General features: G+C 36.7%; 4 protein-coding genes, 2 long non-coding RNA genes and 2 pseudogenes across 6 annotated transcripts; 5 read left to right on the forward strand and 3 right to left on the reverse strand.

The window, feature by feature from the left end:
* The first annotated feature begins 296 nt into the window (after positions 1-296).
* On the forward strand, positions 297-2,670 carry LOC106387242. The gene is made up of 6 exons (XR_002662983.2): positions 297-1,195; positions 1,390-1,669; positions 1,754-1,783; positions 1,891-2,055; positions 2,155-2,297; positions 2,387-2,670. It is a non-coding gene; the product is annotated as an uncharacterized LOC106387242 (long non-coding RNA).
* A 570-nt stretch (positions 2,671-3,240) lies between these two features.
* On the reverse strand, positions 3,241-4,334 carry LOC111212475 (NDR1/HIN1-like protein 1). Its single transcript, XM_022714027.2, has one exon. It carries the CDS (start codon positions 4,170-4,172, stop codon positions 3,483-3,485), a length of 690 nt encoding a protein of 229 aa, XP_022569748.2. The 5' UTR covers positions 4,173-4,334; the 3' UTR covers positions 3,241-3,482.
* Positions 4,335-6,138: 1,804 nt separating this feature from the next.
* LOC106388770 (conserved oligomeric Golgi complex subunit 4) lies at positions 6,139-8,834 on the forward strand. Its single transcript, XM_013828916.3, has 2 exons — positions 6,139-7,877; positions 8,069-8,834. Exons 1-2 carry the CDS (start codon positions 6,252-6,254, stop codon positions 8,696-8,698), a joined length of 2,256 nt encoding a protein of 751 aa, XP_013684370.1. The 5' UTR covers positions 6,139-6,251; the 3' UTR covers positions 8,699-8,834.
* A 1,126-nt stretch (positions 8,835-9,960) lies between these two features.
* LOC111212474 lies at positions 9,961-12,373 on the forward strand. Its single transcript, XM_022714026.2, has 6 exons — positions 9,961-10,117; positions 10,211-10,337; positions 11,141-11,286; positions 11,363-11,639; positions 11,737-11,906; positions 11,985-12,373. The coding sequence occupies exons 1-6, from the start codon at positions 10,093-10,095 to the stop codon at positions 12,131-12,133; spliced, it is 894 nt and encodes a 297-aa protein (XP_022569747.1). The 5' UTR covers positions 9,961-10,092; the 3' UTR covers positions 12,134-12,373.
* A 203-nt stretch (positions 12,374-12,576) lies between these two features.
* Positions 12,577-13,379, reverse strand: LOC125582976 (annotated as a pseudogene).
* A 226-nt stretch (positions 13,380-13,605) lies between these two features.
* LOC106385705 lies at positions 13,606-14,562 on the forward strand (annotated as a pseudogene).
* A 959-nt stretch (positions 14,563-15,521) lies between these two features.
* Positions 15,522-16,583, reverse strand: LOC111212473 (60S acidic ribosomal protein P1-2). Its single transcript, XM_022714025.2, has 4 exons — positions 16,456-16,583; positions 16,304-16,380; positions 15,796-16,011; positions 15,522-15,707 (listed from the first exon to the last, which is right to left on the reverse strand). Exons 2-4 carry the CDS (start codon positions 16,373-16,375, stop codon positions 15,654-15,656), a joined length of 342 nt encoding a protein of 113 aa, XP_022569746.1. The 5' UTR covers positions 16,376-16,380; positions 16,456-16,583; the 3' UTR covers positions 15,522-15,653.
* A 7,215-nt stretch (positions 16,584-23,798) lies between these two features.
* LOC106386451 lies at positions 23,799-24,593 on the forward strand. The gene is made up of 2 exons (XR_001277514.3): positions 23,799-24,282; positions 24,363-24,593. It is a non-coding gene; the product is annotated as an uncharacterized LOC106386451 (long non-coding RNA).
* Positions 24,594-24,596: the final 3 nt, after the last annotated feature.

A 24,596-nucleotide genomic window follows, 5' to 3' on the forward strand; every position in this document is an offset into this window, starting at 1 on the left:
TGAAATTGATTTCTACTTAGTATACTATATGAGAAGTGTATTTCTCTATTAACACTAGAATGTACAAAGATTAAATTGTATAATAATTTTTAGTTTTTTTGTATGGTCATAAGGAGTATTGATAATTTCACAAATTCTTAAGGTTATTTTTACATTTGATTAAACATAGGTATACTTTTGTATTTCAAATGAATTTCTAAGTCATATTTTGGCAAATCCTTCACATTTATTGTTGGTATAATGGTCACGATTTATTGTACAGATATCATTAAATTAATAGAAAAATACATTTAATAAAAAATAAATATATAGTTCAATTTTTATATAAAATAAATCACACATAAATATATATATATATATAAATATATATATATATATAATTCTGTTTAAATAGATAAGATAACTATTCTTTCTGTTATAAATTTTAATTTGTCTTTAAAAATTGTTGTTTTATATATTTAATGTAAAATTTTACATAAAATTCATTTTTAGTTCTTTTATTTTATTGTATTAATTAAAGAGATAAAAAATATTTAATATGTGAATAAAATATAAAATTAAATGTTTAATATGATCTATTGTCTCAAGTAAATCCACAACGACCACAAATTGTTTTACTAGTATAATTTTCAACAGTGATATAATGTAAGTGAGTAATTACCACAAAAGTAGAGTAATTATTAACTCATCCGATGTCGAGATGTGGTTGGCGAGGAACAAAACAAAAGACTGTTCATACGTTTAAAACGAACACCACATTTAAAATTTAGATAGATACTGCATGAAGATGCCATATGTCTTGAGACCAACATAATGAGCAGTGACAGTGCAAAAATGAATTGTTCGCTGTTATCAGTTTACGTCCACGCCATATGCCATGTAAGACCATCGTTATCGCAATTTCTTTGCAGAGGTTTTAAACAAAAGTAGGCATTTAATTAAATCAAAATTAAAGAAAATTAAAGTAACCGATCCTCGATACAAGGTTTTGACAACAGATTATAGAGAGGTTTCTTGATACACAGCAGACTGTTATTTAGAAACTTTTTTTTTCTTTTTTTTTTCTTTTTTTTCTTTTCCTTTCTCTCCTCTTCTCTCGTGTTCTTCGACTCGGAAGAAAAGCGACAGAGATGCCCGCTTGATCGCCGGCATTCTGTTTCTCTCCGGCCGCCGAGTCTTTCACCTTTTTTTACTAGTAAGATTTTCGTTCTCTTATCGATGTCTTTGTTTATTATTATTATTTTTAACCGTTAGTTGAATCTGTTTGCAAATCTTCGTTGATGTGATTAAATTGGCATAGATTAACCTTTTGTATGTGTTTGATTGTTGATTGTTCGATATGTATCTATTGGAGATTGAAACCTAGATTTTTTCTAATGTTGTTTAAAGAGATTGCAAAAAGAGTATGGTGAGTGAATGATCGTGAGACAATCGAAAGTTGAGGAATTTGGAGAGATTGGAGAACTCCGACGGAAAGACACTTCCTTGCGTTCGCACCTACGAGAACGACTCAGCTAGGCTCAGCCTCATCGGTACAGTAGCCTTCGATCTGGCTTTAACCGCCGCTGCAGCCGACAATGATCATCTTCGTGAAAATGTCCCCGTCATGGTGGTCGAGACTGTTTTCCCTGGAGGATCCGACCCGAAGGCTACTGTCTCAACCCGATTGGTAAGTTCTTAGCTTTAGCTAACTCGGATAATCACAGTAATGAGACGTTTGATTCTGTGTTGTGTTGTGTTTTGTTTTGAACAGTTCTTGCCTACTAAGAAAGTTAAAGAGCGAGTTAAGTTTGTTCTGTGACATCTTCTTCTTGTTGTTGTTCTGTTAATTGTTCTTGCTGTTGTTTTGTTAAGTTAAAAACGTGTGGCTTGGTCTTGTTTTCTAAGCAGGTAACATGACACAAGAGGAGGCATGAAGTTGGTTGCTGTTTCTAAAAAACATAAGTTGGTTGTTGTTTCTAAAAAAACACGAGGCATGAAGTTGGTAGAAAGTGACTTGGGAGTGGAAGAATCACGGACTTGTGTCTTGTGGTGATTGTGTACTTTGTTGATTGTGTAATGTGTTTTAAGAAACCTTATCTTTGTTCTATCTACTTCCTCTTAAGTGTTATCAACGCTTTCGAGAGTTAATTGTTATTACCGTGTGTTGTGCAGATCATTACAGGGAATCAAAATCATCCAAGCAGCAGTTGGTGCTGGCCGTACAATACTGATAAGTGATAGTGGAAACGTTTACTCGTGTGGGAAAGATTCGTTCGGTGAAGCTGAATACAGAGGGCAAGGGTCTAATGTTCCTGGTGTTGATCTTGTTCTGTTTTCTCATTGTTTCAAATGTTCATGTTGATCTTGTTCATGCTAAAATGTTTAAAATTATCTTGTAATGCAGGTCTTGTTGTCTAGTTCGTATGTCAGGATCACTCACTCTATCTTTAAAGAACATCAAGAATGGCTCGAGAAAGGTGTGTGTGTGTGTGTTGGAGTGTCTGTTGTAGTGTCACGAGATATGTGTGTATGTTGTAGTTGTTGTCTTGTGGCACATACACTTTATAAATCACAAGAGAAGTGTTGTTGTCGTCGTCTTGTGTCACGGGTGATTTATAAATCACGAGAAGTTGTAGCTGTTCTCTTGTGTCACAGACACTTTATAAATCACAAACACACTTGATTCTCTTTATAAATCACAATCAATTATTCTCCTTCTCTTCGCATTCTTCTCTCCATTTTCTTGCTCACATTCTTCTCTCCAATACGATGGGTGTTCGAATTACAATTCGTAATAGACAAATGCATCACCAACTCAAAACTGATTTGGTTCAACATTTATGGAGTAAATTTGGACGTGATGAAGACAAACAACTGAATTCGAAATGTTTATTTCAAATTATTCTCGTTTATTGTACTAATATTTATTTTTATATTTTTTAAAAAAATCTATGTTTTAAATATTATATTTTAATATATTTTATTTAATAAATAAATTTTATCTTTAAAAAAATTAATTTTTTTTTTAAATTCCTAATTAAGAAACTCAAATTGGACCACTTAAAATATGAATTTTTTAACTAGAATTCTTAACCCCACTAAAGTACATTTATATAATTAAATTATCAGAAACTCATTTAAGAGTCATGGCATAATCATGCTCTAAGATCTACGCTATTACAAACAATATCCTATAACTAATTAATATCCACAGATCCATCAACTGATAAATAAATATCATAAGTTTAGAAAATACTATAACTACAATGCCTGGCTTATGCCTCTGGATTTATTCTCAAGATAAGAGAAAAGCTTACACAATTACACTAGAACTCGAGTGTCGAGGCAGACCTAAACACTAACATGAGTACATGACTGGAAAGAAAAAAAAGACAACAACAAAAATTTACAAGTTCGATTTATCTTAACTTTAAAACTAGCTTTTTACTTCTTTCTTAAACACAACTGTAAAAGAAAACCATTACAAAATAAAATAAAAACTAGACATCAACTTTACAAGTTGAAGGAGCCAGAAGAGGAACTTGACCATTAGAAGATCGATTAAATCTCATCCACACACCACACGTTGCATAAAATCCATACCGTCCAGTCATAATCGCACCAGCTTTCCAACGTAGCCTCCCTGTAACCACCACTCTCATTGAAACGAGACCGTAAGCTTCATCACTCTTCAACCCGTTAGCAACTTCCGGCGAAACCGGTACACCGGCACCGCCCAACACCGGAGCTATCACCACAGTAGATTTATGTCCTAGACGAAGCGGTGGAAGCTGAAGCGGGGGCGTTATGATCTGATCTTTGTATGTAACGTACATGGACAGCTTGTCATAGTGAATGGATACTCTCCGGTTCGGGTTTCGGGCCAAGACGGAGAACTGGACGGAGGTTGAGATTAACGCCGGCGCCGTGAAGTTGAGGTCGTATATGGCGGCACCGACGACGGTGAGGCGTGGCTTGTGTGGACGGTAGACGAGCCAGAGTATTAAAGCGATGATTCCTAGTAAGACGAGGATGGAAAAGATAGCCGCGCAGAATGCGCGGTAAGCGTCTCGGCCTCTTCGTCGTCGTTCGCCGTCTTTGGAGTAAGACTCCGGCGTTGAAGAAGCGGAGGGAGCATGCTTGTGATCTGCTTTGGCTGCATGCTCAGCTTTTGCTTCTCCCTCTCCCATGGCTAGTGTTATATTGGTGAAGAGTGAAGATAAGAAGCAAGAGGAGTTAAGTAGCTGCAAGTTTTTTGTCTTGTTTTGTTGAGTTGTGTTGTGTTCTAACAAGTAATTAAACACTCTTTTTAGAGTTCATTTTATTAATTATTTATTAACTTAAAAAGCTTTGAGTTGTAGTTAAGTAACTAATTATCCGTTCTTATTGATACAGAAGTACTTCCGTAAGAATCCAAATCTCGGCGCAACCGTTCACGTGACAGAACTAATGGTTGTAAACGAATATTATCAGTTTTCAAAGAAAAAAAAGAGTACTTTCTGTGAAGGGATATAATCTTTATGGCCTCACGCTATTAAATAAGAGTGGTTCGTGTTTACTCCTACGAGTGTAATCTGTATGGCCACACGTTATTAAAAAGAAAAATAATAATAAGCATATTGCGTATGATTGAAAAAGTTAGTAATATAAACTCGTTTGGATGCCAAAGTTAAACAAAGTTTAAGAAGTCGATTAAGCAAATGTTCTACTCATTTCACAATTAATTATTAACTGTTTAAATAGTAAAGCAATTAAGGATACATCCATGTTAGGTAGAGTAAGTGAATCGGGTACCACAACATGTGTCATGGGTTTAGAAAAATACAACAGCCTATGATGTCCACATAGAAGAATCTGCTATTTAAACACACCAACCGAGACAGAGCACCGACAGAGCACCGACTGACCGACATTGATCTCATAAAAGTGGACTGACCATCTGTTTCCATAATGGGCCTTAATTATAAGCCCATATACATCGAGCCTACATCATTCAAATTAGCTTTTTGCCTTCCTCGGACATTCCTTGACCATTCAACCCCCAAACACTGTCCCGTGGACTAAATCAGGTGAGCAACCGTTAAGTTTTCGATTACTATATTTTAAATTTACAAGTTCCTAGAAATTTATGTTTAACTAATAGTTAATTTTTGTTACGACATGGTCGAAATTAATGTAAATATGGTTTGGCTGCATGAATTTCAAGGTTCCGCCGATTTGGATTTTGTTTTTTCAAAACCACAAATAAGTTACTTTAACTTCTTTTTACCTGTTTAATGGAGATTGGAGCGTTTTTCCAATGTTTGCTATCATTGGTATGTATGGACTTTTCAGATATGGGTTCCGCTGGATTGGGTATTTTGGATATTGGGTATAGTTCGGTAAAAACTAGAAGATACATTTACTATCTGATTATTTTTGGTTGGGGTAGTTTTAGATTTGGTTTGGTTCGGATAATCAAATTAGAAGCCAGAAAATACTCGTAAAAAATTTGGTTCTTATTTAGTTCCAGTTCGTTATTTCTGATACCTCGGGTAATTTAGGTTAAATGTCAAGTATTTTGAATAAAATATCAAATAGTTAGGTTGATTAACATAACAATTATAGATATTTCGACTAAAAATATCCGAATACTTTCAGATTTTTTATGGCAGTTCGGATACTATATAATAATTTAGTTTAAAAAAATTGATACTTTAATTTATTTTTAAATTATAAATATATATTTAATTATGTTATATGTATATATAACTAATATTTTATATATTCGCATACCTATTCAGTTTTTGATCCGATTTGGTTTGGTTATTTCAAATATATAAATATAGTAACCATTTGAATATTTGAGAGTTTTGATCCATTCTGATTTTGGAAAGTTCAGTTCTGATTTGATTTTTTTTTGTCCAGACCTAATGACTAGTATACCTATTTTGGTTCTCTTATTTTGATATTTGAGTTAAGTTTTAGTATTCTTTCTAAATTATTTGTCTCTGGAAGAAGACCTAGGCTTTGTGTAAAATTTCATGATTTTAACTAATCAAAAATACAAAAGACAAAAAAAAAAAACTAATTGCTAATTTGTTATTTTTAATACAAAATATTCAGATTATAGCTATATGACCCAGAAAGATCAGGCCTCTGATTTGAGCTTTTAGCATTAGCTGAAGCCCATTTTCTAACATTTCATAGTGGAGAAGAGTTGCTTCATCTTTATTTTTCAGAAGCATTTGTGATCAGATCTAAGTTTCGCCGATCACTAAATTACCACAATGCCATCGACTCCGATTAGATCGATGGCGGTTACAAGGCAGCCGGAGCTTGAACCAGACGACGCGGCGGTGGAGTCGATAGATTCCTCCACCGTGAAATTCGGTACACCGGAAGCGTTAGAGTACGTACGCTCGCTCACAGACGTAGGCGCGATGACGCGTCTCCTCCACGAATGCATCGCATACCAACGGAGCTTGGATTCAGATCTCGACACGCTTCTCTCTCAGCGAACGGAGCTGGATCGTAGCCTCGTCGACCTCCAGAAATCCGCGGAGATTCTCGATATCGTCAAGGCGGACGCGGATCACATGCTCGGGAACGTTAGATCGACCTGCGATCTCGCGGATCAGGTGAGCGGCAAGGTGCGCGAGCTCGATCTTGCTCAGTCTCGCGTCAATTTGACTCTCTCGCGCATCGACGCGATTGTGGAGCGAGGGAATTGCATCGAAGGAGTGAAGACGGCTTTGGATTCGGAGGATTACGAGTCCGCCGCGAAGTTCGTGCAGAGGTTTCTTCAGATCGATTCGCAGTACAAGGATTCTGGTTCTGATCAGAGAGAGCAGCTTCTTGAATCCAAGAAACAGCTCGAAGGTATTGCGAAGAAGAAGCTCTTAGCGGCCATAGACCAAAGAGATCATCCTACGATCTTGAGATTCGTGAGACTGTACTCTCCGTTGGGGATGGAGGAAGAAGGTTTACAGCTCTACGTTGGTTACTTGAAGAAGGTGATTGCGATGAGAGGGAGGATGGAATATGAGAATGTTGTTGAGCTCATGGAGCAAGGACTCGAGCAAGTGAACTTCGTTGGATGTTTAACCAATTTGTTTAAGGACATTGTCATGGCTATTGAAGAGAACGACGAGATCTTGAGAGGTCTCTGCGGAGAAGACGGTGTTGTTTATGCGATATGTGAGTTGCAAGAGGAATGTGATTCTAGAGGCTCCTTGATTTTGAAGAAGTATATGGAGTTTAGGAAGCTAGCTAGGTTGGCTTCTGACATCAACAATTCTCCAAATTTGAATCTGCTTGCTGGTGGTGCTTCTGAAGGACCAGACCCGAGAGAAGTAGAGCTCTATGTGGAGGAGATACTGTCTCTGATGCAGTTAGGTGAGGATTACACAGAGTTCATGGTGTCAAAGATCAAGTCTTTGACGTCAGTTGATGCTGAGTTGTTGCCAAGGGCTACGAAAGCGTTTAGAAACGGAAGTTTTAGCAAAGTGATTCAGGACGTGACGGGATTCTATGTGATACTAGAAGGGTTCTTTATGGTTGAGAATGTGAGGAAAGCTATAAGGATTGATGAGCATGTACCAGACAGTCTTACCACTTCAATGGTGGACGATGTGTTCTACGTGTTGCAGAGCTGTCTGAGGAGAGCGATTTCGACTTCGAACATTAGCTCTGTGATTGCTGTGTTGAGCAATGCTGGTAGCTTGTTGGCTAATGATTACCATGAAACTTTGCAGCAGAAGATTAGAGAGCCTAACCTTGGTGCTAGGTTGTTCTTGGGTGGTATCGGCGTTGAAAACACTGGAACTGAGATTGCAACTGCTTTGAACAATATGGATGTGAGCTGCGAGTACATTCTCAAACTCAAACACGAAATCGAGGAGCAATGCACTGAGGTATGGACTCATACTTAAGTATGAATCTTAAGGAACAACAATCTAGAACCAGTTATAGGTAGTGATTTAGAACAGATAAGTTGTTTGCTAGATGTAATGTAGGCTCTGTACATCAGCATATGCGCAGCGAAACAAACCCGTTAACCGGACAAGTGGGTCTCACTTGTCTTGATATCTTGTGCTGTTCACAGGTGTTTCCTGCACCAGCAGATCGAGAGAGGATAAAGTCATGTCTATCCGAGCTAGGCGAGTTAAGCAACACGTTCAAGCAGCTACTCAACTCAGGCATGGAACAGCTAGTAGCAACCGTAACACCAAGAATCCGTCCGGTTCTAGACACTGTAGCTACCATAAGCTACGAGCTGACAGAAACAGAGTACGCAGAGAACGAGGTGAACGACCCGTGGGTCCAGCGACTTCTCCACTCGGTGGAAACGAACGCTGCGTGGCTCCAACCGCTAATGACATCAAACAACTACGACTCGTTTCTGCATCTCATAATAGATTTCATAGTGAAGAGACTGGAAGTGATAATGATGCAGAAACGGTTTACCCAGCTTGGTGGGCTTCAGCTAGACCGAGACACAAGGGCTTTGGTTAGTCATTTCTCGGGTATGACTCAGAGAACAGTGAGAGATAAATTCGCTCGGTTAACTCAAATGGCGACGATACTGAACTTGGAGAAGGTCTCAGAGATTTTGGACTTCTGGGGAGAGAACTCAGGACCTATGACTTGGAGACTTACCCCTGCTGAGGTTAGGCGGGTCTTGGGTCTTCGGGTCGAGTTTAAAGCCGAATCTATTGCTGCTCTCAAGTTGTGATGTTACTTTCCTCTTTTATTTACGTTGTCAACCCACATATTACTCTGTTGGTGTATAACTTGTATTGCTATAGTGCATGATCAACGGTTTTATTTTTTTCCTTTTTCTATATATCGAAACCACACGTATGACATAATATTTGTTGCATGGTCTCAAGTAGGGGTGGGTAAAAAACCGAGATCCAGACTGAATCTGACCGATCTACTGTCAAATGGCATAAAAACATCCGAATTTTAAAATGTTATTAACTAAATCCGAATTGATAACCAAAAATTTCAAAAATTTTAAGTACCCAAAAAATTCAAACAAGCCTACATGAAATTTTGAATTTGTATCTAAAATATGTATTTGAAAGATAAATAAGTATTTCAAATACGTAATTTCATATTTATTTCTTTATAATATCTAAAAGTAAGTGTTATTAACTGAGCCGACCATACTAAGTTAATACTCGAGAGAAAGATTAACTCTGAAATTTTTTGAACATCCTACCTAAACACAAACAGATAGGATGTTCAAAACAATGGGGATTGTAAAAACCAGAAATATTCCCTTAGATGTGATGTAAATTGTCTTATCAATCTAGAACCTCTTTATAGCGTGAAATCCACGATGGTTGTGATTTTCTATATGCCTTCGGAACCACTAGATAATGCGTCGAGAATATAGAATCCCCTCTCTGTCTCTTTAGTCATCATACAAGTATATACATATATTTATCAATCTCGAATTTCTCTATAGCTTGGAATCCATAATAGTTGTGATTTTGACTTTGAATATAATGCACATACAAAAAATACAGATAAAAAAATAAAAAGCAGAACAAGCAGAATAAATATATACAATTGTTTTGCAGATTTAATGTAGATTAATAGTCCAACTTTTTTTTCTTTTTCTTTGCAGATTAAACAATTTAACACTAACATTAACAATTTATTTATTATTTTAATATATTTTTTTTGTTTGGCATATAAAAAGGTGAATGATAAAAAAAATGCAGTCTAATATGTATCATAAAATAATTGCATTTATTCTGCATTTGTTATGTGTTTCTTTTATATCCTTTATTTTTTGTCTTCGGAGTCGCTAGATAATGCGTCCAGAATATAGAATCCTCTCTCTATGTCTCTTCAATCACATCATACAAGTATATACATATATTTTATATATAAGGCTTATCGATCTCGAATCTCTCTATAGTGTGAAATCCACTATGGTTCTGATTTTGTTAGATTCCATAAATGTTGGAGGGGACTAAACAGAGACATGGGAATAATATTCACCTGGCTCTTGTCCTGTAATGCCTATATATATGGCTATTAACTTGCATCCTCATTTAGATATATAAGTCTCTATCGGAAGAATCAGTTTCATATCATCTGCAGCTTGCAACAATGTCACGACCAATATCCCTTGATGGTAAAATAAATAGATATTAACTTTTTAGAAGCAGTTGGTTTCATAGTCTCTTTTTATCATCACTTTCGAGTTATTTTTTCTTCCTTTTCACAGAAATTATGGCAGCGTTAAAAGAAAAACACAAAACGTCTCACTTCTTGAAGATAGACACTTTCTCTTTAGTCAAAAAACACATCTCCAGGGTCGAGTCCTCTGTTTTTTATCTTGGTGGTTATAAATGGTGAGTTCTGTTGTTATCTTCTAATACTTAATATACAAAAAAACACATATAACTAACCTATATTAGATATGTTATATTCAATTTAACTCAAAAAAGCAAATCCAATAAATAATATTTTTTATTCTTTTGTCATAAAAATTGACTTCAAATAATATAATTCAATATTTGTCATAGAAATAGATTCAAAGAAAAAATATATATTTAAAATATCACTTATTATTAATTAATCAAGACACCAAATTAGTTTACATCATAAACCCTAACCATAATTCTCTTCACTAAATACTAAACTATAAAATATAATCACTGAATCCTAAACTCAAATATATAAATAGAAATATTTTTTATTTTTTTAATGTGCTATTTTCTTTTTTTTTTGTAAAAAAGGCTTTCATTAAAATTTAAAACAAAGTACAGATGTGATTTGTTAAATCACATAGTTTGAGAAAGTGTGATACATGAAGTAGACATAAAAAAGAGCTATAAAAGTTTGAAAACTTAGTACAACTCTTAGCTTAACCAAACTAAAAAGGATATTAATGCGCTTGATAGGAACCTCGACCTCTACGGCCTCGTTTTCCTTTTCCACGAACTGTCATCCATCCCATATCTTGGTACTTTTGTGTCGGTTTGATCAACCGACCCCCTCTTGTCATGCTTCCAACTAAAAAGGATATTAATGTGCTATTTTCGACAAAAGAATTCTGCTATTTTTTGAAGAAAAACTTGTTTAATGGTATTTCTCAAATAAACTAACCTATAAAATCTTCGCTCCATGTGATCTTGACTTGGTATGAAAATAGGAAACTCATGGTGTACCCAAATGGGTATTCGGGTACTGTCAATAGTAATGTCGCCGTCAGCGTAGAGAAGCAAGCTTCAGTAAATGTTAATCTCGAAGTTGAGTTATTTGTCGTCAATCAACTAGCGAAAATATGGCATTCAGGAGGTCCCTATCTTTATCTATATATCCAATATTTATTTGTTTATATCTTTTGGTCCATGTTGATGTGTCTCGTTTTCAGGAAAGATAGGCTTCCCACCTGAATGGACGTGGAGGGGTGATTCAGATTTGATGTCTCATGCCAATCTCGAGAGCAAAGGGTTCCTTATTGGAGATTGTTGTATCTTTGGTGTCAGGTTTTTTGGGGTTGAACCTGCTGCTTCCGGAACAGCTGAATGTTTTAGCGTGATTGAGAAACCTCTCAATCACAAAGTTACTTGGATGATGACCAGGTTCTCGTCTTTCGCGCCTGAAAAGGTTCATAATTCTCACGAATTTGTTGTTGGGAACCGGAAATGGTGATGATCAATGCCTTATTTTCTCAAACTTTCTTACTTACACACCTTCCTTTTGCATTACAATGAAAAAAGTTGTATATTGTGTGTGTTTGATCAGGAGAATTCAAGTGCACCCAAGAGGGTTTAAAGAGGGAAAAGATAAATCATTTTCTGTGTATCTAGTGGGAGGAGGGTTTATCAATAATGTGCCGCAAATCGCGAATACTTACGCATTATTTAAGCTGCGTGTATTGGATCAAGTTAACCGAGATCACATTGAGAAACCTAGTATGTTGAAAAGATATGACTTTTTGGTTTTTTAAACTTAAGAAAGTGATGGTAAAACATTTTACTTTTTTTTTGTAGTGTTGGGTTGGCTTGGTGAAAATCCTGGTGTCATCCAAGGGTTTCCAGAATATATGCCTCTGTCGAACCTTGGTGAACCTTATTTGGTGAATGATAAGTTATATGTGGGAGTTGAGTTTGAATTCATCTCTGTGACTAATTATTGTTAGCTTTATAAGAGGACATCACCACGTGGAAGAACAAGACCTGAAACCTCAAGTATGTTTGGACTAAAGTCATTTGTCTTTCTTTTCTTTGCTTTATGAATAAAAGGGTGCACTGCTCTTGTCTCACACATCACTCCCTTAGTTATTGTGTTTTCCTGTTTCCAAGTTTGTAGGAACTTATGGTTCCTTAAATTATTACCTCTGTAATCTTTCTACATATATGATCGAACCCTCTTTGGTCGATTGATATAATTTCTTGTAGAAGCTCTCTATTTGGCTTTGAAACAGAGGTTAAAGAAAAGTCAGCAGCCTTACTTTCTTACCAAGGCAAGATCCAACGTACATTGGTTTATTAACATGGACAGCAATGTGGTTGATGTTCTCCACTGATGCCAATCACTTTGAATGTGTTCTTTGCTTCCTTAAAGTTACCATAGTTGGAGTAAATATCGATCAAATTAGTATAAGTAACTGTGTTAGGCTTCACGTCTTTATCAATCATGAACAATCACTGCTTAATTTGCCTTTAACAGTCTTGTTAAGTTGTTATAACTAAAAACATCAGCTTGAAACCACTTCTTCTCCATCACATTATAAAAGCATCATCAATTCTCACTTGGCTGATGTTAAGTCCACGGCTCTACATCTCTTTACCAGTATCTCAGCTGCACTAACGCCTTAACGCAAACGCAACGGCGTCGTCCCATGTCAAAAGTTGAATAATTATTTATTTAGGTCAACAACACGAAACTTCATAAGAGAATCGAATAATTACGTTTTTGGTCAAATCCGACTAACGTCACTACAAGTGATCTTCAGTAGAAAATATATATATGCTGAGCTAAAGCTGGAGGTAAAATATTGATTGACTCACGCTCTAACATATTATAAACATCTAAGCATTGAGAAGAGAATAACAAAAAGATTGTGTAGTAGATGTACACATGTGGTATATATATCTATATGTGTTTAAGAAAACAAAGAGAGAGATATAAAAGTGTTTAGAGAGACTAATTATCTGACTTTTCCTCATCGCTTGTTGTGCAAAGGATTTGATCCCGTCTTCACCTTTCGTTTCTCCGGTAAGATTTCTCCGGCGCCAACCACCGGCCGGGTGGATTGAGAAGGGAGAAACCCTCTTTCTTGGCTAAGATAAAGGTTTGGAGGAGAAGCGTCTTCTTTCAACGTGAATTCTTGAAGCTTCAGATGAGACAACGAGGAAGATAAAACCAATGAAACAAAGAAGACGGGCCCGGATTCATGTTTTAACTTTTTCTTGTTATGAGAGGGTATGGTCTCCATCGCCATAGTGAAGCAAGATTCAGTAAACGTTTGACTCCAAGTTGAGTTATGCATCGTCAATCAACTAGAGCGAGTATGGCAATCAAAAGGTCTCTACTATCTCTACCATGCCTATATTTATGTGTCTATATTTTTTGGTCGATGATGCTGATGTGTGGTTTGTTTGCAGGAGCAATGGCCTTACCACCAGAGCTGAGCTGGAAGGGGGATTCAGATTTGGTGTCAGGTTTTTTTGGGGTTGAACCTGCTCCTTCAGGAACAGCTGAATGTTTTAGTGTGACTGAGAAACCTCTCAATCACAAAATCACTTGGATGATGACCAGGTTCTCGTCTTTCGAGCCTGAAAAGGCTCATAATTCTAATGAATTTGTAGTTGGAAACCGCAAATGGTGATGATCAGTCCCTAATTTTCTCAACACACCTTACTTATATACTTCATAAAAATGCACCATACTGACAAAATTTGTATATTGTTTGGGATTGATGAGGAGAATTCAAGTTCATCCAAGAGGGTGTAAAGAGGGCAAAGATAAAATCACTTTCTGTGTATCTAGTGGGAAATGGGTTTGTCAACAATGCACTAAAGGCAAATGTTTTCACCAAGTTTAAGCTACGTGTATTGGATCAGGTTAACCGAGATCATGTTGAGAAACCTTGTATGTTGATATGTTGAAACATCCCTTCTCATTCTTTTTTCTTCTCTAACTTTGAAAAGAACTGTGATGCATAGTAAAACATTATTCTTTTTTTGTTTCTTTGTAGATTCGTGTTGGCTTGGTGAAGAACCTGATGTCAGCCATGGGTTTCCCGAGTTCATGCCTCTGAAGACACTTGATGAACCTTATCTGGTGAATGATAAGTTCTACGTGGGAGTTGAGTTTGAACTCATTTCTGTGACTAATACTTGTTAGCTTTAGAAGGCCATCACCACGTGAAATAAGAACCAGTCCTCAAGTATATGGACTAAAGTCATTTGTCTTTTCTTTACTCTGTTGTATTAAATAAAAGGGAGCACTATGTAGAGAACCACTCCCTTGCTTTGGTTTTTACCATTTCCAAGTTTGTAACTTTTGGTTCCTTCTTCTATGTATGGACAAGAGCAAATAGATAAAAGCACATGTTTCTGTTAATAATAAGTATATTTCTTGTTCACAACTATATCATGTTGAGAAAACCTGCGAGGATATTTCTTGAGGAAATCTCAATTAATCTCCTTGCTTCAATTTTTTCAACTTTCTTCATGATTGTTGTTTTTTAAAACATCGATCATGGCAACAAGAACAATGAAGTACATCAACTCGCTATGTTCAGTCTAAAACATTTTCAGTCCTACTCTATTTTTTACTACAAAATATTTAATTTAATTTTTATCTCCATAAAAGAATAAAAATTAAATTATTTCAAAGTATAGTATTACTCAGAATTCTATTTTTACTCCAAAACTGTTTAAGGTTAGAGTAAAATTAACCTTTATTATAAAATAATCTCATCTTAAAGAAAAATAAAATGATACAATGGAAATACTTTTTGGACAAGACAAGCTGCTTCCTAAAAGAACCCTATTTTAGTTTCTCTTTTTTTACTCATCGTTTCTTTTCAAAATCCCCAATCCTCTCTTCAACAAGCTCCGAAATTCCCATACATTGAGCAGCTTTCCTCATCGGCAAAAAAATCATCAACTCCCTCTTCTTTGGAACCCGGTATACTCCTATCTAATTCATCATTCTTAGTATCTCCAACACTTGAGTCCTCGTCATTGATTTACCTTAGCATTATCGGATAGAGAACAAGGAAACCACTTTCCATCAGAATCACTCAAATGCTGAGACTCCACCAAATATGCTACAAACAGTTTGTCATCCTTCACGCCACCAAGGTTTCAGTAATATAACTAGCTTGAACAGAAGTTTCTAACCCTAAGATAACGCCTTGACCTTGACTAAACAAAGGAAAACAAGATATTAAGATGACTTTTACATGTTCGTATATTCAAAATTTAGTTGTTTATATTATTATTCCATTTTAATATCGAATTGTACTGCAAATTCAATAAGACAAAAACCTCATAAACCTTACTGATAATCGTGGAGGCGGTGCGAACTAAAGTAACTTGATATAACAAATGGACCAAACAAACTGTATTAATGTCGAAAATGGCAAAACTGAAAATTTCAAACCAACTAAAGCAATAAAACATAGCAAGTGTAAAACAGGGAGACAACTAATCGAACAGGCCGAAACCAAGATCTCCATCGCTCTCTTCTGCTGGTTCATCCTACAGAAAAACAAAACAAGGATCAATAACCAACACAAACTAAAAGATAGAGAAATACATAAAGTGTCATCTGTTCTAAATTATATACCTTCTTCTCCTCCTTGGCAGGGGCAGCGGCAGCGGCACCTCCGGCAGCAGCGGGTGCAGCGGCAGCAACAGGTGCACCACCTCCACCGCCACCAGCACCAACATTCATGATGAGGTCAGTGACGTTACGCTTCTCGGCCATCTTGGCGAATAGCATTGGCCAGTAAGACTCAATCTCGACACCAGCGGCTTTGACCAAAGTCGCAATCTTATCAGACTATTAACAATAGAGTTAAAGATATAAACAAAAAGTAAAAATTATTTCTTGAATACAGAAGAAAGACACCTGTTAATCAAAATAAACCTAACAAACGTACTTCTTGTCCTAACGACACTAAGATGCAAGACAAGTGAAGAAATAAGACACAAAAAAACATGCAATCTTAGACTACTATCAAACATTTCAAGAGACTGCATTAACCCTAGCTAAACCAATCAGCTTACGATTAAAAGAAAAAGAATAGCTAGTGCGATAGTTCAAGAAGATGATGAGTCGATTCAAAGGATACAGTGATGGAAATGCCCTCGTCCTCAAGGATCATAACAGCGTAGCTGCAAGCGAGTTCTCCGACCGTCGACATTGTCTCTGTAATGATACAATAAACAAGAGCTTTAAATCTCAAGAAAAGCAGCAAAGGTAAGTCGGAGGATGAAGAAATACCTCAGAATGCGATTAGAAGTGGCGCCGCTTAAACACACAGATTAGGGTTTTGCAATGCAGCCAAGGTATGAATCGTCGGTTATAAATAGAGCAAATCTACAAAAACTTTGTTGGGCCTATGGATGAAGGCCCATTTTGGAAACCTGACGTTTCGGCCTTATTTTTCGCTTGGCTTTTCTACAATTTATCTCTCTATGCGAACATGCATCAGCCATTGTTTCACTTTCAGCTGATGAGCATGAATTTACAGGTTTTTTAAAATGAAAATGTAACGCCCCGACCAGACGACCACTCACGGCTAATGGGTCATCCACGCCTGCTCTCTCGTCCAGTGGATCCCATCCCGTTCCAACGGTTCGTTAATTTTTCAAAGCTCCTGCAATAGTCAAATATGAAAACGTAACGAGCAATAGTCAAATATGATTAAAAAATTGATAGTAAAGCTACATTTTTGATGATTTTTTAACAGATTTTATCATTATAGTTAACATGATAATGCATTTATTAATAAATATTTGTAAGATAATTATGTCCGGTTATGCGGGCAAAATACTTAGTTATATAACTAATGCCAGATTTATTATTGCAATTGGATTCTTTTATATATATGTAAATATATTTTTTCTTTGTTAGAAACTAATTAGTAACGTATGTATCAGTTAAAGGGAGATGATTATATGCTCTAAACCCAAAAGAAAAACATCTCCACAAAAGAAAAGAGATACAAAAAAACAATGTCAGCACAGAAGATTCAACTTGCTTGTTTGATCCTAGCTTTTTTTCTTCTATTTTCTCGATCAACTGGTAATATATATTTTCTTCCTCTACTTCTTCATAATTGAACGATATAATAAAATGAACTGATTCGGATTATTTATTTTTAAATAAACTTTTCAGCTACATGTCACTATAGATTCCCACCCTCAGGCCCTTGTAAGCATGATGACGGCTGCAAGAACGTGTGCACAAAGCCTCCTGAAGATCCAAATTTTCTAGCGTGCATTACTTCTGCCCCAATGTTTGGCAAATGTTGTTGTTTAGTAAGACCATAGCTAGTCTAATGACACATCAATATATTTGTCATTACCTATTACAAGATTTAAAATCAATATTAAAAAAAATTGTTTGCCTCATTCTTTAAATTTTCCACTAAAAGGTCAAATACCAACTGATTATTCCCATAGTTTCTGAGTATGATTGCTTTATCTCCTGGTCTTGTGTTCAGGTCAAGAGAAAGGTTACACACTTCAAGAAGAGTTTAAAACACACGTTTGCTCAGAAATAAATTAGCAGATATTAGAGATCAATCTTTCTAACCTTAGTGCATGATTTCTTCATTCATAAAAGTCTTTTGTACTTTTCTCCATAGGTTTAATGAAAATTGTATAAGATAAAACTATAGATTCTACATATCACAGAGATATAAAAAATAAGAAGAACCATTATCTCTTCGACGATCCCATAAGAAAACAAAATGTTATTTCTCTATTAAAGTTCTATCTTGTGTGCAGCAGTGAATAGTGATCTGAGATCAGACTTTGCCTTCGAGTTTATCGTTATAAGCAAGAGGAAGCAACTCCATCTTGGTTCTTGGTGTATGAGGAGTCCTAGGAGTTCCACGCATTTGTTGCGAAAGCATATGCCTCACGTATCCTTACAATGTGCATGCAGCATCAGAAGAGTTATTCAACATCCAACAGCATTCATATACCATATTGGGTTACAGAATATTAACCACAACACCAGTACAGCCACCACAACCTTCAAAAAGTACATAACCCATGCTCCAGATTGTCTTGGTTACCGTAAGTTTTCCAGCTAAATTGACTGTGACTGCAGTTGCGGAGTGAATGACATAGAATATGGAGAAGTTGAGACAAAAGGCTAACACAACAGAACTTATTAAAATGATGAGGGCTGACCACGGAGACTGGTGTTTCAAATCAACTCATCATTCCATTGCCTTCCAGTAGTAATTCTGGTATCATGAGGATCATGGTGGCGAAAGGCCCTATGTAGTTTATTGTGTTTATGCTACATAAAAGAAGAACATGAGAACAATCAAATCTCTCTTCCATTGCGTCTTTGATGTAAGTTCTTTAGTTCCCAAAGAAGCTGGCAGAGCCTGAACAGGTCTTAACAACTTCAAGATTCCCGGTTCTTGCTCTAACAGAGGAGGATGAGGAGAAGAACGAGGATAACAGTGTTAGTGAGGATACCGTCCAGGAGGATGAGGAAAAGAACGAGGATAGCTCTGTCCACGAAGGTTATGTGATCGCTGCAAACCCCCGCCTCAGCAGATGCTACACAGCATACTGCAAATCAAATTAAAGAAAAGGACCAGAATGTGGCTGTCTTGCGGCAGTCTCTACCTAGAGACTCTAAAGATAAGCACAAGTTCTTATCTGATCCAAGTGCTCAGAAAGCCAAGGAGGTTGTGCCTCTGGCTTCGAGCAAAAAGTCCACTCGCAAACATTATTAATGTCTGGTTTCTTCTGGAACATCAGAGGACTCAACAAAAAAACTAAACACTCTGTAGTTCGAGATTGGATCAGAAAGGGATCGTTCTAGTTTGGCTGTCTACTGGAGACGAAAGTTAAGGAAGCAAAGGCAAGTCGTCTTACTGAATCAATATTTGGAGATTGGTCTTTCCTATCAAATTATGAAAATAATAGGCTGGGGAGGATTTGGATTGTTTGGAGTCCGAAGGTCAGAGTGACTCCATGTTTCAAGACTGGCCAAGTAATCACTTGTGCTATTTTACTGGATGGGATGTCTGAAGAAATATTTTGCTCCTTTGTTTATGCTGCTAAGACAGTGGAAGAGAGGAGGGAGCTGTGGCAGGACCTGAAATCGCATCAGGACTCGCCGATGATAAGGAACAAGCCATGGTTGGTATTTGGAGATTTTAATGAGATATTGGATGAATGAAGAAGAACACTCAGGCAATGAGGACATGTTGTTGGTGTCAAATGGGATGAGAGAATTTCAAAGTGTGGCCAACTATTGCTCGCTTATTGACATGTCTTATCAAGGTCCCAAGCTCACTTGGAGCAGTAAAAGGGATAATGACTTGATTTGCAAGAAACTAGATTGAACCTTGATGAATGATTCATGGTTACAGAAGTTCTCTCAGGCGTATTGTGTCTTTGAGGCGGGAGGATGCTCTGATCATCTGCGCTGTAGGATTGTGATACAGGAAGGGGTGGCTAAAGTTCGAAAACCATTTAAATTCATCAACGCAGTTGCTGAGTTCCCGGAGTTTCTACCTTTGGTTCAAGAATTTTGGGCAACTACATATCCTCTCTTCAATTCTACTTCCGCTATGCATCGACTGTCAAAGAAGTTGAAGCAGCTGAAACCTCTTTTGAGGAAGTTGAGCAAAGATCACATAGGGGAAATAGTAAAGAAAACAAAGGAAGCTTGGGGTATTCTCTGCAATCGCTAAAGTACTACTCTGCTCAATCCTTCGCAAGAAAATATGAAAGAGGAATCACTTGCCTATGATCGCTGGAACTTTCTTTCTATCCTTGAGGAAAAAATTCTGAGTCAAAAGGCAAAAGTTCATTGGTTGGGTATTGGTGATGGCAATAACAAACAATTCCACAGAGCCGCAAGAGTGAGAGAGGTCCGCAACGCGATCAGAGAGATACACAGAGAGGATGGTATAATAGCAAAAAATCAAGATGATATTAAGGAGGAAGTTGTGCGACATTTCTCTCGATTTCTATCTCATCAGCCGGAGGATTTTGTAGGAATATCTAAAGCAGAACTTACACAACTTTTGGGATTTGAATGTGAGGAGACAGACATGCGACTAATTGATAAGGAGGTATCAGAGGAGGAGATTAAAAAGGTCATGTTCGCAATGGCAGCCAATAAGTCCCCAGGATCTGATGGTTTTACCTGCGAATTCTATAAATCAGCTTGGCCGGTTATTGGAAAGGATTTTGTCGTAGCAGTGCAGTCCTTCTTTACTAGAGGTTTCCTACCCAAAGGCATCAACTCTACTATCTTAGCTCTTATACCAAAGAAAGATGAAGCAACAAGAATGGGAGACTACAGGCCCATCTCATGTTGCAACGTCTTATACAAGGCACTCTCAAAGATTTTGGCAAACCGGTTAAAGAAGATTCTTCCAAAATTCATTTCAACGAATCAATCTGCATTTGTTAAAGATCGTCTGCTCATGGAGAATGTCTTGCTAGCTTCAGAGCTAGTCAAAAGCTTACACAAGCCAGCAATATCATCTAGATGTGCGGTAAAGATTGATATCTCTAAGGCTTTTGATTCAGTTCAATGGCCTTTTTTGCTGTCTATTCTCTCTGCAATAAAGCTTCCAGATAAATTTGTTTTCTGGGTCAAGAAGTGCATTGAACTAGCCTCCTTTTCGGTTCAGATCAATGGAGAACTGGCTGGTTACTTCAATAGTACCAGAGGACTTCGTCAAGGGTGCTCTCTCTCCCCATATTTGTTTGTTATTTGTATGGAGGTACTGTCTAAGCTGCTGAATAAAGCAGCAGTGGAGAAGAAGATAGGATATCATCCTTATTGCAAAGAAGTTCAGCTGACTCATCTCTGTTTTGCGGATGATTTATTGGTATTCTCAGATGGTAAAAAGAGCTCGTTGGAAGGAATTCTTCAAGTTTTTAAAGAGTTCGCAGGAATGTCAGGCTTACACATAAGTTTGGAGAAGTCCACTCTGTTTTTGGCTGGTGTATGTGAAGATAGAGAGGCTATCTTGGCGCAGTTTCCATTTGAGGTTGGAACCCTTCCGGTTCGGTGTCTGGGGGTTCCTCTCCTCACAAAGCGGATGACATCAAGCGACTATTCTCCTCTGATAAACAGAGTCAAGAAACGAATAACATCTTGGACGGCACGGCAACTATCCTTAGCGGGTCGCCTACAACTTATTAACTCTGTGAGCCACAGTATAACCAATTTTTGGATGTCGGTTTATAGGCTCCCGAAGCAATGTATAAAAGAGATTGATCAACTCTGTTCATCTTTCTTATGGTTTGGCCCAGCAATGAGTACCACCAAGGCCAAGATATCTTGGGACAAAGTTTGTACACTGAAAGAGGAAGGAAGACTGGGGTTACGATCATTGTTAGAAAAAAATAAGGTGTGCTGTCTAAAACTCATCTGGCGTATACTGTCGCAGTCTACTCTATGGGTAAAATGGGTTAAGAGATATTTGATAAGAAAAGGATCCTTTTGGAGCATCAGCGACACTAGCTCTCTTGGTTCTTGGATTTGAAAGAAGCTGCTGAAGTATAGAACTCTGGCCAGATCTTATGTAAAAATCGAAATAAGAAGTGGCGCCACTACTTCTTTCTGGTTCGATGAGTGGTCCCCCTTGGGGAGGATAATGGATCTCACACAAATGAAAGGTTGCATTGCGCTTGGGATTAACCTCAACGCCACCGTGGAGTTTGTTATTCAACACTACAGAAGCCGCCATTACAGAGCAGAACACTTGATCACCATTGACAAGGAGATACTGAGGTTGAGAGCTCAGGGGCTCACGGATGAAGACGATGTGGTTAAGTGGAGAGGATCAGGCGATGTGTTTCGACCTTGTTTTGATACACACCAAACTTGGAACTCTACTCGAGTGCATCAGTCAAAGGTTCAATGGTATAAGAGTCTCTGGTTTGCCGGATCAACCCCAAAGTACTCTGTTATGTCTTGGATTGCAGTACACAATCGTCTGGCAACAGGAGATAGGCTGCTGCAATGGAACTCTCAAGCTAATGCTCAGTGTATCCTTTGCAACGCTGCGGTTGAATCAAAAAACCACCTATTTTTTAGCTGCACCTTCACGGAGACTATTTGGAGGAACCTCACAAGGAAGCTTCTGGGACAGCACTACTCCCACATATGGGATCAAGTTGTTGATCTTATCTCGACGCACATTGTCTCATGGATAACAATGTTCCTGCTAAGATATGTGTTTCAAGTTTCAGTCCACACTATTTGGCTTGAGAGAAATGGTAGAAGACACGGCACGGTACAGAGACCTCCGAGCCTTCTTATCAAGTTCATCGACAAGCAGACAAGAAACCGCATTAGTTCACTCCAGGGATGAGCCGGGACAGCATTCAACAAAGAGATGGTGGCTTGGTTTTCATCTAGAGACTAGATGGTTTCAATTTGACAAATTATTTGTTTCAAAAGAATCACACAAGCTTAGACTAAAGCTGCATTAGTTTGTACAAAAACCTTTTTGATTTGAATAAATTTAATATTCTTTCAAAAAAAAAAAAAGTTCTTTAGTTTCTATTTCTCATCTCGCGTTAATAGCCTCGAGCTTATACTTGAATCTCCATGATTTAGGCAAGTTTGTCCTTCTCCATCTCATGTACTTTTCTGTCTTAAGAGACAATACACATCAAACAGTTCGTATGAAGAAAGTTTCCTCTGAACACCCGCTTATTTCAGTACTAAGTCATCCTCCTTTTAGATATATACTCTTTTCACAATGTATTTGGCTAAATAGATTCCATTGGCAAGCAATAAGCCCTAGCCGCCTACCAGATTTTGCACCTTTGATGGAAATACGGCCAATGCGATAAGGAATAGAGAGGTTCAGTTTCACCCTTCAGATGTATAAATTTGGTTGGTGCAACAGATTAATTTGGACAAGGATCACGGTTGACCAAAACTTGTAATTAATAGGATTTATTGTTTGATATCTTGTATTTTGGTAAAAATATATGCTAGTTTTGTAAATAACTAACAGAATGGTTTAATTTTAGTATTATATCTACACAAAATTATCTCCTACCGACTTTTAGTTTGGTTTTTCTTTGTTTGACCAGAACTCTAAATTTTGGAATTTGTTTTGGCTGAGAATTTAATTAATGTACACACATTATTGTAATTGGCCGGATTCTTTAGGTTATATATGTAAATATTTTCTTTCTTTGCTAAATAAACTAGTTAGTAACGTATGTATTTTTCTTTGTCTGACCAGAACTCTAAGTTTGGAATTTGTTTTTGCTGAGAATTTAATTAATGCAAGATTTATACTCATTATTGCAATTGGATTCTTTAGGATATATGTAATTATTTTCTTTCTTTGTTAAAGAAACTAATTAGTAACGTATATATGTACCAATTTATTAAGAGAATGCCCAACGGTTACAACTCTATTTTAAGTATTTGTAACACAATTTATTATTATTTTAATATAATTTGTTACTGATATTTTTTAAATTTTAAAAACAAGAGTAAAATGAGATGAGATAGACACATGGCAAATAAATTTAGAACTGATTGCTAAAAATTGCATGCAAAAAAATTCTCTCTCTTTCTCTCACTTACTTTTTTATTTTATATATTAATTTTTTGCAGAAATGTTCAGTTACATACCTCCTTTGGAGATGCTCTAAGAGCAGCTCCATCAGTTAAAACCTCTAAAAATTTCTAAAACAAAAAAATAATGTTATTATAATAATTTAGTTACACATTAATTTTTTAAAACCAATTGAAACAATGATAGTGTAACATCTGTCGTTTGATGTTTAGAACCAGTCCTTAAATGCTCTAATTAAGAACTTTTCTACGCTTTCTTACTAATATTAATTACTTTTTCATTTTTCTTTAATTTTAAGAACTTCTTTAAAAGCTCACCAATAGAGCTGGTCTAAGTATTTAAAAGGAAGGTGATCATTTTCTCTCAACCCAAAATAAAACATCTCCAGAAAAGGAAAAGAGATAGAAAGATAAGGAAAAGAGATAGAAAGATAACAATGTCGGCACAGAAGATTCAATTTGCTTCTTTGATCCTAGCTTTTTCTCTTCTGTTTTCTCAATCAACTGGTAATATTATCCTTTTCTAATTATTCGTAATTGAATGGTATAATAAAGTGCCCTGGTTTATTTTTAAATAACCTTTTCAGGTGAGTGTAACTATAGATACCCAGTACCACCCGTAGCAATTTGTAAGAAGAATGACGACTGCAAGAACGCGTGCGTGCCGCCTTCAGAAGATCCAAATTATCTAGAGTGCATTACTTCCCGTTCTCCCCCAAAGTATTTTGGCACATGTTGTTGTTTACTAAAAGAAAAATAGTCTTACCTATCATAAGATTTAATATCAATCTAAAAAATAATGTTTGCATCGTTTGAAATTT

This window comes from Brassica napus, chromosome C3, assembly GCF_020379485.1.
Source record: "Brassica napus cultivar Da-Ae chromosome C3, Da-Ae, whole genome shotgun sequence".
In the NCBI taxonomy this organism is placed as follows: domain Eukaryota; kingdom Viridiplantae; phylum Streptophyta; class Magnoliopsida; order Brassicales; family Brassicaceae; genus Brassica; species Brassica napus.

Bases quoted from the DNA above. Each gene is read 5' to 3' on its own strand.
- LOC111212475 (XM_022714027.2), bottom strand. From the start codon at position 4,172: ATGGGAGAGGGAGAAGCAAAAGCTGAGCATGCAGCCAAAGCAGATCAC.
- LOC106388770 (XM_013828916.3), top strand. From the start codon at position 6,252: ATGCCATCGACTCCGATTAGATCGATGGCGGTTACAAGGCAGCCGGAG. The intron at 7,878-8,068 runs GTATGGACTCAT...TGCTGTTCACAG, and splicing joins TCGAGGAGCAATGCACTGAG to GTGTTTCCTGCACCAGCAGA.
- LOC111212474 (XM_022714026.2), top strand. From the start codon at position 10,093: ATGTCACGACCAATATCCCTTGATG. The intron at 11,640-11,736 runs GTGATGATCAAT...GTGTTTGATCAG, and splicing joins GTTGTTGGGAACCGGAAATG to GAGAATTCAAGTGCACCCAA. The intron at 11,907-11,984 runs GTATGTTGAAAA...TTTTTTTTGTAG, and splicing joins AGATCACATTGAGAAACCTA to TGTTGGGTTGGCTTGGTGAA.
- LOC111212473 (XM_022714025.2), bottom strand. From the start codon at position 16,375: ATGTCGACGGTCGGAGAACTCGCTTGCAGCTACGCTGTTATGATCCTT. The intron at 16,012-16,303 runs GTATCCTTTGAA...TATTGTTAATAG, and splicing joins ACGAGGGCATTTCCATCACT to TCTGATAAGATTGCGACTTT. The intron at 15,708-15,795 runs GTATATAATTTA...GTTTTTCTGTAG, and splicing joins CTGCCAAGGAGGAGAAGAAG to GATGAACCAGCAGAAGAGAG.